Source organism: Trachurus japonicus, chromosome 21, assembly GCF_045865225.1.
Source record: "Trachurus japonicus isolate A0001 chromosome 21, Traja_1.0".
Classification (NCBI taxonomy): domain Eukaryota; kingdom Metazoa; phylum Chordata; class Actinopteri; order Carangiformes; family Carangidae; genus Trachurus; species Trachurus japonicus.
Genome location: NC_140927.1, coordinates 30,470,593 through 30,483,637, shown reverse-complemented (window position 1 = coordinate 30,483,637; position 13,045 = coordinate 30,470,593). Strand labels below are relative to the sequence as shown.

The following is a 13,045-nucleotide window of genomic DNA, read 5'->3' as shown; positions in this document are numbered from 1 at the left end:
TTTTTTGGCACACCCCTACTATCCAGAGACTTTGATTTTAATAACATAAAAATACCTGTATACGTACAAAGATATGCACTGTTACATTCTTATTTTTCTTCTTTTTTATATTGATTGATTGCCATTGCACTATTATATTATATTTTTAAATCTACTACCAACCTCTCTTGGTTTTAAATATATATTATGCAAATAACCAAAGGTACATAAGAATTTCACTGTAATTACTTGTAATTATATGTGACATAGAGTTAAGTAAGTAAGTATGTTTCCTCACACACACAAACACACATATTGTCTCATTCACTGACTCTGACCGTGTGTGTGTGTGTGTGTGTGTGTGTGTGTGTGTGTGTGTGTCGTGCAGGGCATCACGCTGAAGATGAACGACTCGAACCACTGCATCGTGGCCAGGATAATGCACGGAGGGATGATCCACAGACAAGGTAGAGTTAGTTTTCCCATGATGCATTGTGTCTCCTCATCTTCACTTAACGAGGAAACAAACAGACAAACAAAAAAAACAAATAAATATACACAAACAAACAAACAAACAGCAGCTGTTGAAGGTAAAAACACGTTTCACTGCAACAGATAATTAATCCCAGTCGATTCATCTCATGGTCTGACAGGGCCGTTGTATAGGGGAGAAAGGTGATGATAACTCTAGGGGCCCAGCGCCCAGTGGGGCCCATAAAAAACCCCAGTAGTCTAATCTTTGTATGACTGATTTATTCTGCGTAAGACCCTGACTAATACTCATAGTACACTGTAAAAACTCAACATCTTTCCAAGAATATTTGTCTTATTTCTTGTCCAAATGTCTCATTTCTAGTCAAAACTAATCTTTTTCCACTTAAAATAAGACTCATCACCTAAAAATTAACTTGTTTTTAGATAATTTTCACTTAAATTCACAATAAATAGAAAAATCTGCCAGTGAAAGTAAGTTTTTTGTGTTTGTAATAAGGAAGAAAAACTTGCTCCACTATCAGATTTTTTCTACTTATTCCAAGTGAAAATTTGCTTGAAAGAAGTAAAAAGTGTCTAAAAACAAGCTACTTTTAATATGATGTGCCTTATTTTTAAGTATAATGAGATTTGTTTTGACTAGAAATAAGACAAATATTCTTGCTAAGATACTTGAGTTTTTGCAGTGTAATGCTGCATTAGCATCAAAACAAAGAAGGCTAAATAAAAAACGATAATACATACGTAGTCTAAGAAAAAAAAAAGGAAAAGTTAGGGGGAGGGGCCCACTTTAGTATTCTTTAAGGGGGCCCAGAATTCCTAGCAACGGCCCTGTGGTCTGAGGTAGAGTTCCTCTGCTGCAGCTCTGGAAGTGTGTTGTTCTACTGTGTGTGTGTGTGTGTGTGTGTGTGTGTGTGTGTGTGTGTGTGTGTGTGTGTGTGTGTGTGTGTGTGTGTGTGTGTGTGTTGTGTGTGTGTGTGTGTGTGTGTGTGTGTGTGTGTGTGTGTGTGTGTGTGTGTGTGGTTTTAAACGTCTGTGTCTCTCTTCAGGAACGCTGCACGTGGGAGATGAGATCAGGGAGATCAACGGCATCAGCGTGGCCAACCAGACGGTGGAGCAGCTGCAGAAGATGCTGGTGAGTGGGAGAGAGTGTGTGTTGTTTCTAAAGTAATCTAATTGTAATTGAATACAGTTACTCATATTTTGTATTTTAAAGGGATAGTTCAACATTTTGGCAAATTGTTCCCATTGCCGTAATCCCTATAGTCATAGCAGTAGGTTGGTTACCTTTAATTGTCGGTGCAAGCTGTTTTTAAGAACGGCGGAGCAGAGCCGTGAGCTGCTCAGAGCTACGCTACGGAGGCTCATTATGGGATTTCTTGGTTTCCCTCATCAAACTCATCAAATACACAATCCAACAACTCCACAACGCTCTGGTGGACAAGTTGTGACCTGCACATTCACCACGCTATGAGATAATAACACAACGTTACCAGACAGAGTTGTTTTAGAGGGAAATACAGAGACTGATGATGAAAAACTGTCCCTGAAGGCAACGTGCATCAGCGGTTTTGCATGAATTTCCCTCTAAAACAACTCTGTCTGGTAACGTTGTGTTATTATTAGTAGCATTACATGTGCTTTTAATTTATGTGTCCCCTATGGTCCTCCATTTGTCTGCAGACGATCTGTTAATCAATCAATGGACCAATCGTGTGGAGCAAGTGGTGATGAGATTGAAACACTGTGTTAACATGAAACCTGTGTGTGTCTGTGTGTGTGTGTGTGTGTTTACAGAGGGAGATGCGAGGCAGCATCACCTTTAAAATTGTGCCAAGTTACAGGACTCAGGGTTCGTCGTGTGAGGTAACGTCTCCTCTTCCTCCTCTTCATCATCCTCCTCCTCCTCTTCCTCTGACTGGGACTCTTGATCTGGTTACTAACTGCTCGCCTGGTTACTGAGTGTGTGTGTGTGAGGCTGTGCAGTGTGTGCAGTGTGCGTGTGTGTGTGTTCTGCAGTGTTTCTGCTGCTGGGGCTCGGTCAGATTTAATCAGCACACCAATTTCACAACCAAGATACCGGAACCACCTCCACCTTTACCCCCCGACCCCCCAGGAATGAGCCACACCTCTCTGTGTGATTCCCAACCTGACCGACACACACACCTGTGTACATACACACACACACACCGTACAGCTCAACATCAGAGCAGTCGTTCCTACACATTTGAAGTTTCCAAATTCCACCCTTTTTCCAGACTTCTCGGTAAAAAAAACTCTAATAATTTGTGATATTTGAGTAACTAGTTGTGCATTATATATAAAGAAATCATGCAATTAATCATTTGTTTTCATTATTCTGAATGTGTGAATGCCATTATGTAACCAAATGGTTTCCAGGAGATTGTACCTATATATACAAAAATAATTAACCGAGATAACTTCAGATAAGACCAAACCCAGATAAGTATTAAGATAAATATATGTCCATTAAATAATTTCCATTTTCCATACTTTTCCAGACCTGGAAATGTATAAAATCAAATTCCATGCTTTTCCATACTTTCCATACTTGCGTAGGAACCCTGTGTGATGTTTGTTTTTGTTGCTTTATGGAACAAACGTGCAGCAGACAGATGTTTTGTAGAGAAACATCTGCACAGAGCAGCTGCTACAGACAGACAGACTCATAATGTGGAGCAGCTGGAGAGCCAGATGTTTCCCTCAGCAGCTGGAGGAGGAGACCAAACATGGACATAGACATAAACATTCCCTCCATACTCAACAGGGTTATGAAAAATAATTTAAAAAAAGAATGAATAAATAAATAGAAATAAGTAAATAGCGGGGGAACACATATACTAAGTTAAATATACAAACAAACACACGTAGAATGCAAAAACATTGCATGTCGAGGGTGATCAGAGAAAAAACGAAGAAATAAAAACCTAAGATAAACAGATAAGTAAACTCGACTAACCCTAACCCTGCTCACAGTGTCTAATAAACTAGTTATTAAATCTTATAAAAGTCAAATATGGAAACTTAAAGGAGCCAAACTTTATTTCTATAGCACCTTTAACCAAAGTGCTTTACAATGACTAACAAATACAACTGCATATAAATACATAAATATAAATAAAGGCACAATGAAATAGATATAACATCTATAAGAAACTATGGCTGTATTCGAAACCGCATACTATACTGCTAGTACGTACTGATTTGGCCAAAATGCAGTATGCAGTATGCAAACAAAAGCAAAATCTGCAGTATGCGAAAAATTCCCAGATGTCGTACTGATTCGGAAAATATCTCCAGTATGCATCTGACCAGTCTACATCGCGTACTGTATCCCACAATGCAATGCTCCCCTGACGTCTAAGCGTAACCAAAGACGGTAATGAAGTATCTTTGCGGTTTACCGTAACTATGTTATATAGTTTAATAAAATAAAACTTGATGCAGATCGGTTCATTGTAAAACATTTATTTATTTTTGTAAATGTGGTGATTTCTGTACGTAACGTTAGGCTCCAGAGCCCCGAGGCAACGCCGCTCTTCTGTCCAATACACACAGGAAGCTTCACTTTTCATTCAAACAAACTTCTGCTACTGCCACAATTGTTAGATTTCATCAATGAGACCAACATTTATCTCCTAAAAATAATTTAACCAGCCGGTGGTAAACCTCTAAAAACCTGCGGGTAAGTTAATTAGCGATCGTTTGCTCCCCCGGGATGACGACGAAGGTTGGCCGGCCGAGCAGCTTCTCCAGACTGGCTGCTGCCTCTGTGATGTCCCGGTCGCTGCGGAGCTTCACTTCTCCGAAAAACATCGGAGCAAACTTCTAAACAGCCGTCATTTGGATAAACTGGCCGTATATTTGGGATCTAAACAGTTAATTTCTCGCATGAAAAAATATTACAACTTAATAAAGTTCCATAATAACAGCGCTAGAGCGGGAAATAAAACAGCTTTTCGCCTGTTTTACAGCTACTGCTACCGGTTGCCGCGAAATGCATTCTGGGAAACTTGTACTGCAGTGTGAACGGCGTCAGTCTGCTGAAGTAGTATACTGAATACCACATTCAGTATGCAGTATACAGTACATACTAACGCAGTATGTAGTAGGTAGTACGGTAGTATGCGGTTTCGAAAACAGCCAATGTGTGGAAGCAAACCCCAGTGTTCACTCTTTAAAGCCTCCTTCAAAATAAAGTGCCACCAAGTGATTTAGCAACAGCCATTTCTATGTGAGTGTTTAGTTCTGAACAATAACGTGATGGTCACAGCTGCTCTGTTGCACGTTTAACCAGAGTTTAGATAAATGTAGATAACCGTTTAACAAACACACTGACTGCAGGTCTGCTGCTGGTCCGTCCAGTCTTTGTTATTTTGTCCACACAGACGTTTTTTACGCAAACTGACGCCTACGAGCTGAAAACCACAGAGAAACAGAGACGGCCAGAAGAACCTGAGTGTTGACTGACAGGACAGAGAGAGAAGAATGTAAAGATATAAATAAAGACATAAAGAGAAGGCAGCAGCAGCTCAGACAGTAAAAACACAGCACGACAGTAAATAGAAGCTGTAAATCTCAGACGCTGCTGCCCGGTGTCGCACAGTCCGGCGAACGTCAGATTTCCGAGGGGCCTCGAACCTGGCACCTGTCCAGGTGAAACCTCCTGTGTAATTACACTGCAGAGTGGCACACATGCAGCTAAAAGTGGGTCGTCGTGGTCGTCGTGGTCGACTTTATTTAAAGCCTGAAAACTAGAACGACCCCGCTACATAGCTGAGCTTTTATTTTGAAAAGAATCGTACTACCCACAAACCACAGCAGCGCAGCCACGCTTTGAATCCATCCTCGTTCACTCAGGACACAGACGAAGAAGACGAAGCACACGAAGAATCATCTATTTACAAACATTAACGTTGAATATTGATATTGAACATTAATTTTATTATGTTTAATGAGCTGATTTTACTCATTAACATAATTACGATGCGTTTATAAACCTCCATATTTCAGTTTCTATCTCATCTTGTTACCTTCTGGTAACACTTTACAATAAGGGTCCCTTAATTAACGTTAGTTAGTACATTATTAAGCATTAATTAACTGTTTACAGATATATTAACAATCATTATTATGTATTAGTAATAATAAGTAATAAGTAATAAAAGTTGAATAATGTAATAAGTTATTATTATGTATGCATTACTCAGCATTAATTAACACATTAGTTTATATATTAATGCTTAATAATGTTAACTCTTATTGTAAAACTCATCAACATCAACTGATTCATAAAATCGTTTATTCAGGTCTGATCTCGGCTCCTCTGGTCGTCCACACACACACACACACACACACACGCACACACACTCAGCCAAAGTGATGACCTCATGGTGTGAGCGGCTCAGATCAATCAATCAATCAAATTTTATTTATATAGCACCTTTCAAAGCAATAAATGCTGTTCAAAGTGCTTTACATTTTGATTGGAAAAGTATTTAATAGGAGTATATACTGTATATAAGAGGTGAAACAAGAAGAATAACATGGAGACTAATGCACAAAGATTAAAAACAACAATAAAATATAGCAATAGTAAAAAATAACAACTTTTAACAACAATAAAATTTAATAATAATAAAAATAGAAGAATGTAAAACTGTAAAATAGAATAAAATCACTATGAGACTAAAACATAAAAGCCAGATCTCATTACGTCAACACTGTGGTGGCTCTCTCTTCTCTCCATCGCCTCTGCTCTCTGCCCAGGAGTGTGTGTGAGTGTGTGTGTGTGTGAGTGTGTATAAGTGAGTGTGTGCGCGTGTGTGTGTGTGTGTGTGTGTGTGTGTGTGTGTGTGTGTGTGTGTGTGTGTGTGTGTGCGCGCTGCTGACCTGTGTGTTATTATTTCAGAAAGAGTCCCCCACCACCTCCAGGCAGTCTCCTGCCAACGGCCACTCCAGCATTAACAGTTCTATCTTGGTAAGGACCCTAAACCCCCCCAGAACCCCCCCCCCCCTCACACACACACACACACACACACACTTGAAATATTTATTCATGCCCACACTGCAAAAACTCAAAATCTTTCCAAGAATATTTGTCTTATTTCTTGTCAAAAGTAATCTGTTTCCACTTTAAATAAGACTCATCACCTAAAATCGATCTTGTTTTTAGATAATTTCACTTTTTTCAAACAAATTTTCACTTGAAATAAGTAGAAAAATCTGCCAGTGAAAGCAGGTTTTTTGTACTTGTAATAAGGAACAAAAACTTGCTCCACTATCTACTACTTTTTAATGTGATGAGTCTTATTTTAAGTAGAATGAGATTGTTTTGACTAGAAATAAGACAAATATTCTTGGTAAGATATTGAGTTTTTGCAGTGCACATAAAAAGAAAGTACAAGGGTTCTTGCACAAGGGACATAAATCCTGCCAGTGCAGTCAGATACTGAACACAGTTACATATGATGAGCTACAGGTCAGATAGAAAGCAGACGTCATTCAAGGAAACAGAAAACACCGTCTCCTCCAGACTGAGCGGCCGATACTGCGCAGTACCTCGCTACACTGCAAAAACTCAAAGTCTTTCCAAGAATATTTGTCTTATTTCTTGTCAAAATGTCTCATTTCTAGTCAAAACTAACCTCTTTCCACTTAAAATAAGACTCATCACCTAAAAATTAACTTGTTTTTAGATATTTTTTACTTGTTTCAAACTAATTTTCAATTGAAATAAGTAGAAAAATCTGCCAGTGAAAGGAAGTTTTTTGTGCTTTGTAATAAGAAAGAAAAACTTGCTCCACTGTCAGATTTTTCTACTTATTTCAAGTGAAAATATGCTTGAAAAAAGTAAGAAGTGTCTAAAAACAAGCAACTTTTTAATGTGATAAGTCTTATTTTAAGTATAATGAGATTTGTTTTGACTAGAAATGACATTTTGACTAGAAATAAGACAAATATTCTTGGTAAGATTTTGAGTTTTTGCAGTGTAACTGTTTAGCTCTTCTGTTTGGGAGGCCGGTGTAGGTAAGTAGAAAAATCTGACAGTGGAGCAAGTTTTTTTTTTCTTATTACAAGCACAAAAAACTTCCTTTCACTGGCAGATTTTTCTACTTATTTCAAGTGAAAGTTAACTTAAAAACAAGATCATTTTTAGGTGATGAGTCTTATTTAAAGTGGAAAGAGATTCGTTTTAAACTAGAAATGAGACATTTTGACAAGAAATAAGACAAATATTCTTGGAAAGATTTTGAGTTTTTGCAGTGTAGAGCTGTCCATGTCACCCCCCCCACACACACACACACACACACACTCCCCTCTGCCTCCGGTGCGTCTCATCTGTCCCGTCGTCGTGTCCTGGTGTCTCTATACATGCAGCTCGTGTCTCATCTTCTGTTTTTATTTTCATTTGGACTGTGGCAGTAGCATTATTAGCATTATTAGCATCATTAGCATTATTAGCATCATTAGCATTATTAGCATTATTCCAGAGCCTCTGAGTCGACCCCGTGTCGTCATGCCCCCCCCCCCCTCCTCCTCCTAGTTAAAGGCCCCGTGTCCGATATCTCAGTTCACAAATTGGTGTGCCTTCCTGGTGACGCTGCTGCTTCCTGCTGCCGCTGCCGCTGCTCGCCACGACACGCTCGGCTGTCTGCAGTCGCCGTGGAAACTCCCTCTTTCTGTCTCTCTGGACAGATGCAGACTCTGTGGTGATGATGCTGATGCTGCAGCAGCTGCTTTGCTCGCTCTCTGCTTGCACAGCTGGATCTGCTTTAACTCTTCCTCCTCCTCCTCCTCTCTGTCTCTCTCTCTACACTGCAAAAACTCAAAATCTCACCAAGAATATTTGTCTTGTTTCTAGTCAAAATGTCATTTCTAGTCAAAACAAATCTCATTATACCTAAAATAAGACTCATCACGCTTGTTATTAGACACTTTTTACTTCTTTCAAGCATATTTTCACTTAAAATAAGTAGAAAAATCTGATAGTGGAGCAAGTTTTTCTTCCTTATAACAAGCACAAAAAACTTTCCTTTCACTGTCAGATTTTTCTACTGTTTTCAAGAGAAAATTTGTTTGAAACACGTGAAAATGATCTAAAAACAAGTAAATTTTTAGGTGATAAGTCTTATTTTAAGTGGAAAGAGATTAGTTTTGACTATAATTGAGACATTTTGAAAAGAAATAAGACAAATATTCTTGGAAATATTTTGAGTTTTTGCAGTGCATCTCTGTTGGGTTTTTTATTTTTTTTATTTCCATCACCAGTCGTCAGGTTTCTGATGTGCAGGTGCATGCTGGGTGCTCAGGTTGGATGGAGTGTGTCGTCCTCTTCTGCTTTTTTTGTTGTTTTTTTGTTGTCGTTTCTTTTGACTGTTTCCTAAAACTTGTGTTAACGACTGTGTGTCTCTCTGTCGTCGCCATGGTTTCCTCCACAGGACTTGCCCTCCACCCTGCAGCCCAAAGGTCGACAGGTGAATACAACTCACTCAACTCAACTCACACTGTCGCACACTCCCTCCTCCTCTCCCCTTCATACACAACCAGTCTGTGTCTTTACCCCGCCCCCAAACACACACACACACAGACGGACACACACACTCATTCTCATTCACAAGATGCTGTTTTGTTTCCATGGCTACCTCTGACGTACGTCTTTCCAGAAACACCTGAGCTCAGATGAAGCTCTTTAGAGATTTAGAGATCGAACCAATCAGAACCAGTCAGAGCGGTTTAATGCAAATGAAACAGTGTCTATGTGTGTGTGTGTCTGTGTGTGTGTGTCACCAACAACACACACATACGTCTTTGTGACCCCCCTCCTCCCCCCCTTCTCGCTCCTCACCTGTTCTCTAACGACCACACCTCATACACTCGTCACACAGCAGCGGTCACATGGTGATAGATAAATAAATATTAAAGGAGACTTATTCTGCCCCCTTTTCCACAAATTAAAATATTCCCCAGGTGTCTTAAAGACTTATCTGTGACATGCTTCGGTCGAAATCCCCCAAGGATCAAACATCACAGCTCTCTCTGTTCAAAACAGCTGGTTTCAGTGCCTGTCCCTTTAAATGCAAATGAGCCACTGCTCGCCAGGCCACGCCCCCTTCTACCGGTACCAGGTAGGGGTGGGATTATGCAAATTTGAAACCAAGTTACATCACTGGAAGACAACTGAGGGAACAGCTCGCAAAACCACATGGATTTTATATAGGGGAGAGCCGGGTCGATTGATACACGGGACGATTGATACACAGCGATTTCCTCGAAAACCACACAAGCTTGAGCCGTCAGATTTTGTCACTATGTTCAGCACTCAACACCGACCAATCCTGGGAAAGCTTGTGAAATTACGTCACGCCATTCAAAAGTTATTAGCGCGAACCGGTTTTTGACTACGGAAAGTAAAATGTTAGGTGCGGTAGTTTTTTTGTGATCAAAAGTTGTATTGTGTGTTTCATGCAATAATAATATGACCTAACAACAGATGAATTCGTACATAAACAGGTCCTAATGTATGCAATGTCATAGTTTTGAAGTTTAGAGGCAAAACAGGTTGAAGTGTCAGTAGTCGCTGCAGCTGTTTCAAATGTCCCTCACACCACCGTGCGTAGTGATTGTTCACACTGCGCGATCAATATCTGTATATAAATCACCAAATTAATAGCCTAACTGTTTTGCAATGAACAACAACCGATTTGAATGAACAACATGTATTTTTAATAAACACCACATATTTTTAATGTTCGTGTTTATGACATGAATCAACAGATAGGCTATTCAGCAAAGTGAGGGGAAAATGCCGAGGGTAAAATGACAATATGTTCAACTGTGTATTCATAAACATGACTTAGGACAGGGAAATAAGTAGGCTAAATGAAATGAAAATGCAGTTGTCCAACAACTCGTACAAAAGAAGAAAGGCGAGTTTAATCGAAATGCGGATCTTGACAATCACGCACGGGACAAAAATATTTTTTTTGACCTATTTATATTGTGAGAAATTATGTGACATTTTGGCAATAACTAGTACACTAGTATGTTGTCCGATATGCTGCATAAAAAAAAGAGTAAGGTCAGTAGTTTCTGTTTAAAACGCTGTTTCAACCGTCCCTCCTCTGTGTCTCAAACGACCCGCATAGGTGGGGCGTTTGAGACAAATGTCAACTTACGTTCAAAGTTATAAAACAGCGCGATCATCCAACATATGTGTTAAATTACACTTGTAACTAAGAGAATACACATGTGAGTTGTTGATCACATGATAAAAATGTTTGTGTACATAACGTCATCTTTGAAAAAGACGTTTAAATGAAAAGTGTATCAATCGACCCGCCTCTCCCCTATGATATAAAAGTAAAAGCTTGAGATCCTTTAAAACCTTTTCCGATATGGGACCTTTAATGAGCCGACAGGTTGCTGTAGCTGATGAAGCTGGTTGAAAACGGTTTAAATTGTCATTTTATAGAACAAATCTTCTTGTTGTTTACAACTACTTCCGGGTAGAAAACCAACATAAGAACAATAGTGATGGACGAGAGTTTCGCTAGTAGTCATTTTTCATGTCACTGTATCACCGTTTAGACTAATCTGATGTTTGTAAAGTTTATAAAACCAATGATTGGACAAACATTACTATTTACGTGTGCACATTTTTGTAATTAGTCATGGTTATTATAGATTAGCCGGGCTAACGGTTAGCTAGCTGTTTAACTTTAATAACTCAGTGACTCAATAAACGGTCCATGAACAAATATTTTTTCCAGCGGATATCTGAGTAACAACATGACTGAGCTAACTGGAGTAGTTTCATGTCGTGTCCCACAACGGGAGGGTTTTAACAGCTGACGTCCTGCTGTTAGCTTAGCTACCGCCGTTAGCTTTGCTATCGTTAGCTGTCCCTGTCAGCTGAGCCACTGATGCTTTCTAGACACTGTGATTCCCCCAAACTGAATAAATACAACACATAGCAACACAAAACACACACACAGAAATAGTAATGTTTCTTAAATCATTTCAGATTTGTCTAAACGGTGATAGGGCGTGAAAAACATGATATACTGTAGCTAAACTCTCGTTCTTCTCATTCAAATTACGTACTGGTTTTCTACCCTGAAGTAGTTGTAAACAACGAGGCAATGGGTCTATATAATCTTTAAAATATTTTATTTACACAGTGATATCACAAACTAGTGAAACAGAAACTAGTGACTCCTGAAATCTGGATTTAGTCCATTTCTACTGATCCAGACTCAGAGCATGTGACCTCTGCTGTGCTCATCAGCTCGTCACTTCACCTGTATGTGTGGTGGTAATAACAGCACCGGCACTGTTACACCTGCAGAGTTCAGCCCCCCACCCAATAATAACCACTGATCCCAGGTCAGACGAGAGCAGGAGTTACAGGAACAACAACCCCCACTATAACAACCTCCCACCCATCACCAACTCCCACAAAAATAATCCAGTCCCGTCCCATCCCATAAGAATGACTCCCGTCCCGTTCCCATGTTGTGGTTTTTTTGGGGCCAGATTCAGTAAAAAAAAAAAAAATTCAATATACAGATAACACTATGATAAAATCGTGAAAAGACTTAGAGTCAGTTAACTGGTTAATTAAGCAGTTACAGTTCATATGTAACTGCAAAATTAATAAAAAAATTATATATATATATATATATATATTCCAGTATGGAGCGGCGAATAATATACACGAAAGAAGACCAACTTCCGGTATTGATTGGACCTATGAACGCCTTTTTCCCTGCAGACGGGTACTCATCGAATCCCATGGGAATCGCGTTAAAGGACAATTCTGGGCAAATTCAACTTGGGGCTGTATATTCCTAGCATTTTAGGTCTAACAGAAGGAATCTGAAGATTTTCAGTTTAATTGCTCCTGTTTTGCGGTAGTTGTGTCTGTCCCCACATCGCCACGGCAGCGATGAATGAGAGCGGATTGAAGTTCTGCTGCTTAGGCTGTTTCCATCCCTCAAAGCCACAGACAGCGTCAGATGGCGACTCAAACATGCACCCAGAAGTTTGTTCACTTCAAGCAAGTCCAGAGTTTATATTCCTGTGTTTATGACACAAACGGGAGCTTCCGACTGCACCTGAACACACCGAGCGTCAACTTGGGTCTCGACTCCGCAAGACTTTGAATTAGTTCTAGTTTTACAAACATGTCGGCTTGCTTGAAGTAAATAAACTTCTGGGTGCATGTTTGAGTCACCATCTGACAAAAAAAAAAAATTACGGCTTTGAGGGATGGAAACAGCCTAAGCAGCAGAACTTGCATCCGCTCCCATTCATTGCTGCCGTGGCGATGCGGGGACAGACACAACTACCGCAAAACAGGAGCAATTAAAGCCTGTGCATATTGCACAACATATTTGCACAACAATTTGGAATGGCAACCCTTAAAATGGTGCGGGAACATGAAAGGTTGGCTCGGAAAATTGCAGATTACAGAAACCACCTACGGTTCAGTCTGAAATGCAGACAACAAAGGCTTACACCAATTAGCCTACGCTTAAATTCCACTATG

General features: G+C 39.7%; 1 protein-coding gene across 8 annotated transcripts in view; it reads left to right on the top strand.

Annotated features, from left to right (window-relative positions):
• Window positions 1-13,045, top strand: part of caska (calcium/calmodulin-dependent serine protein kinase a) — a 211,098-nt gene that overhangs the window by 183,030 nt on the left and 15,023 nt on the right. For 5 of the 8 annotated variants that reach the window (XM_085766078.1, XM_085766077.1, XM_085766086.1 and 2 more), the window contains 5 exons: window positions 368-446; window positions 1,521-1,606; window positions 2,269-2,337; window positions 6,404-6,472; window positions 8,934-8,969. In XM_085766078.1, coding sequence (XP_085622204.1) covers window positions 368-446; window positions 1,521-1,606; window positions 2,269-2,337; window positions 6,404-6,472; window positions 8,934-8,969 — 339 coding nt within the window. The remainder of the gene's footprint in view (window positions 1-367; window positions 447-1,520; window positions 1,607-2,268; window positions 2,338-6,403; window positions 6,473-8,933; window positions 8,970-13,045) is intronic. The other 3 variants (XM_085766085.1, XM_085766084.1, XM_085766083.1) reach the window with 1 other exon arrangement.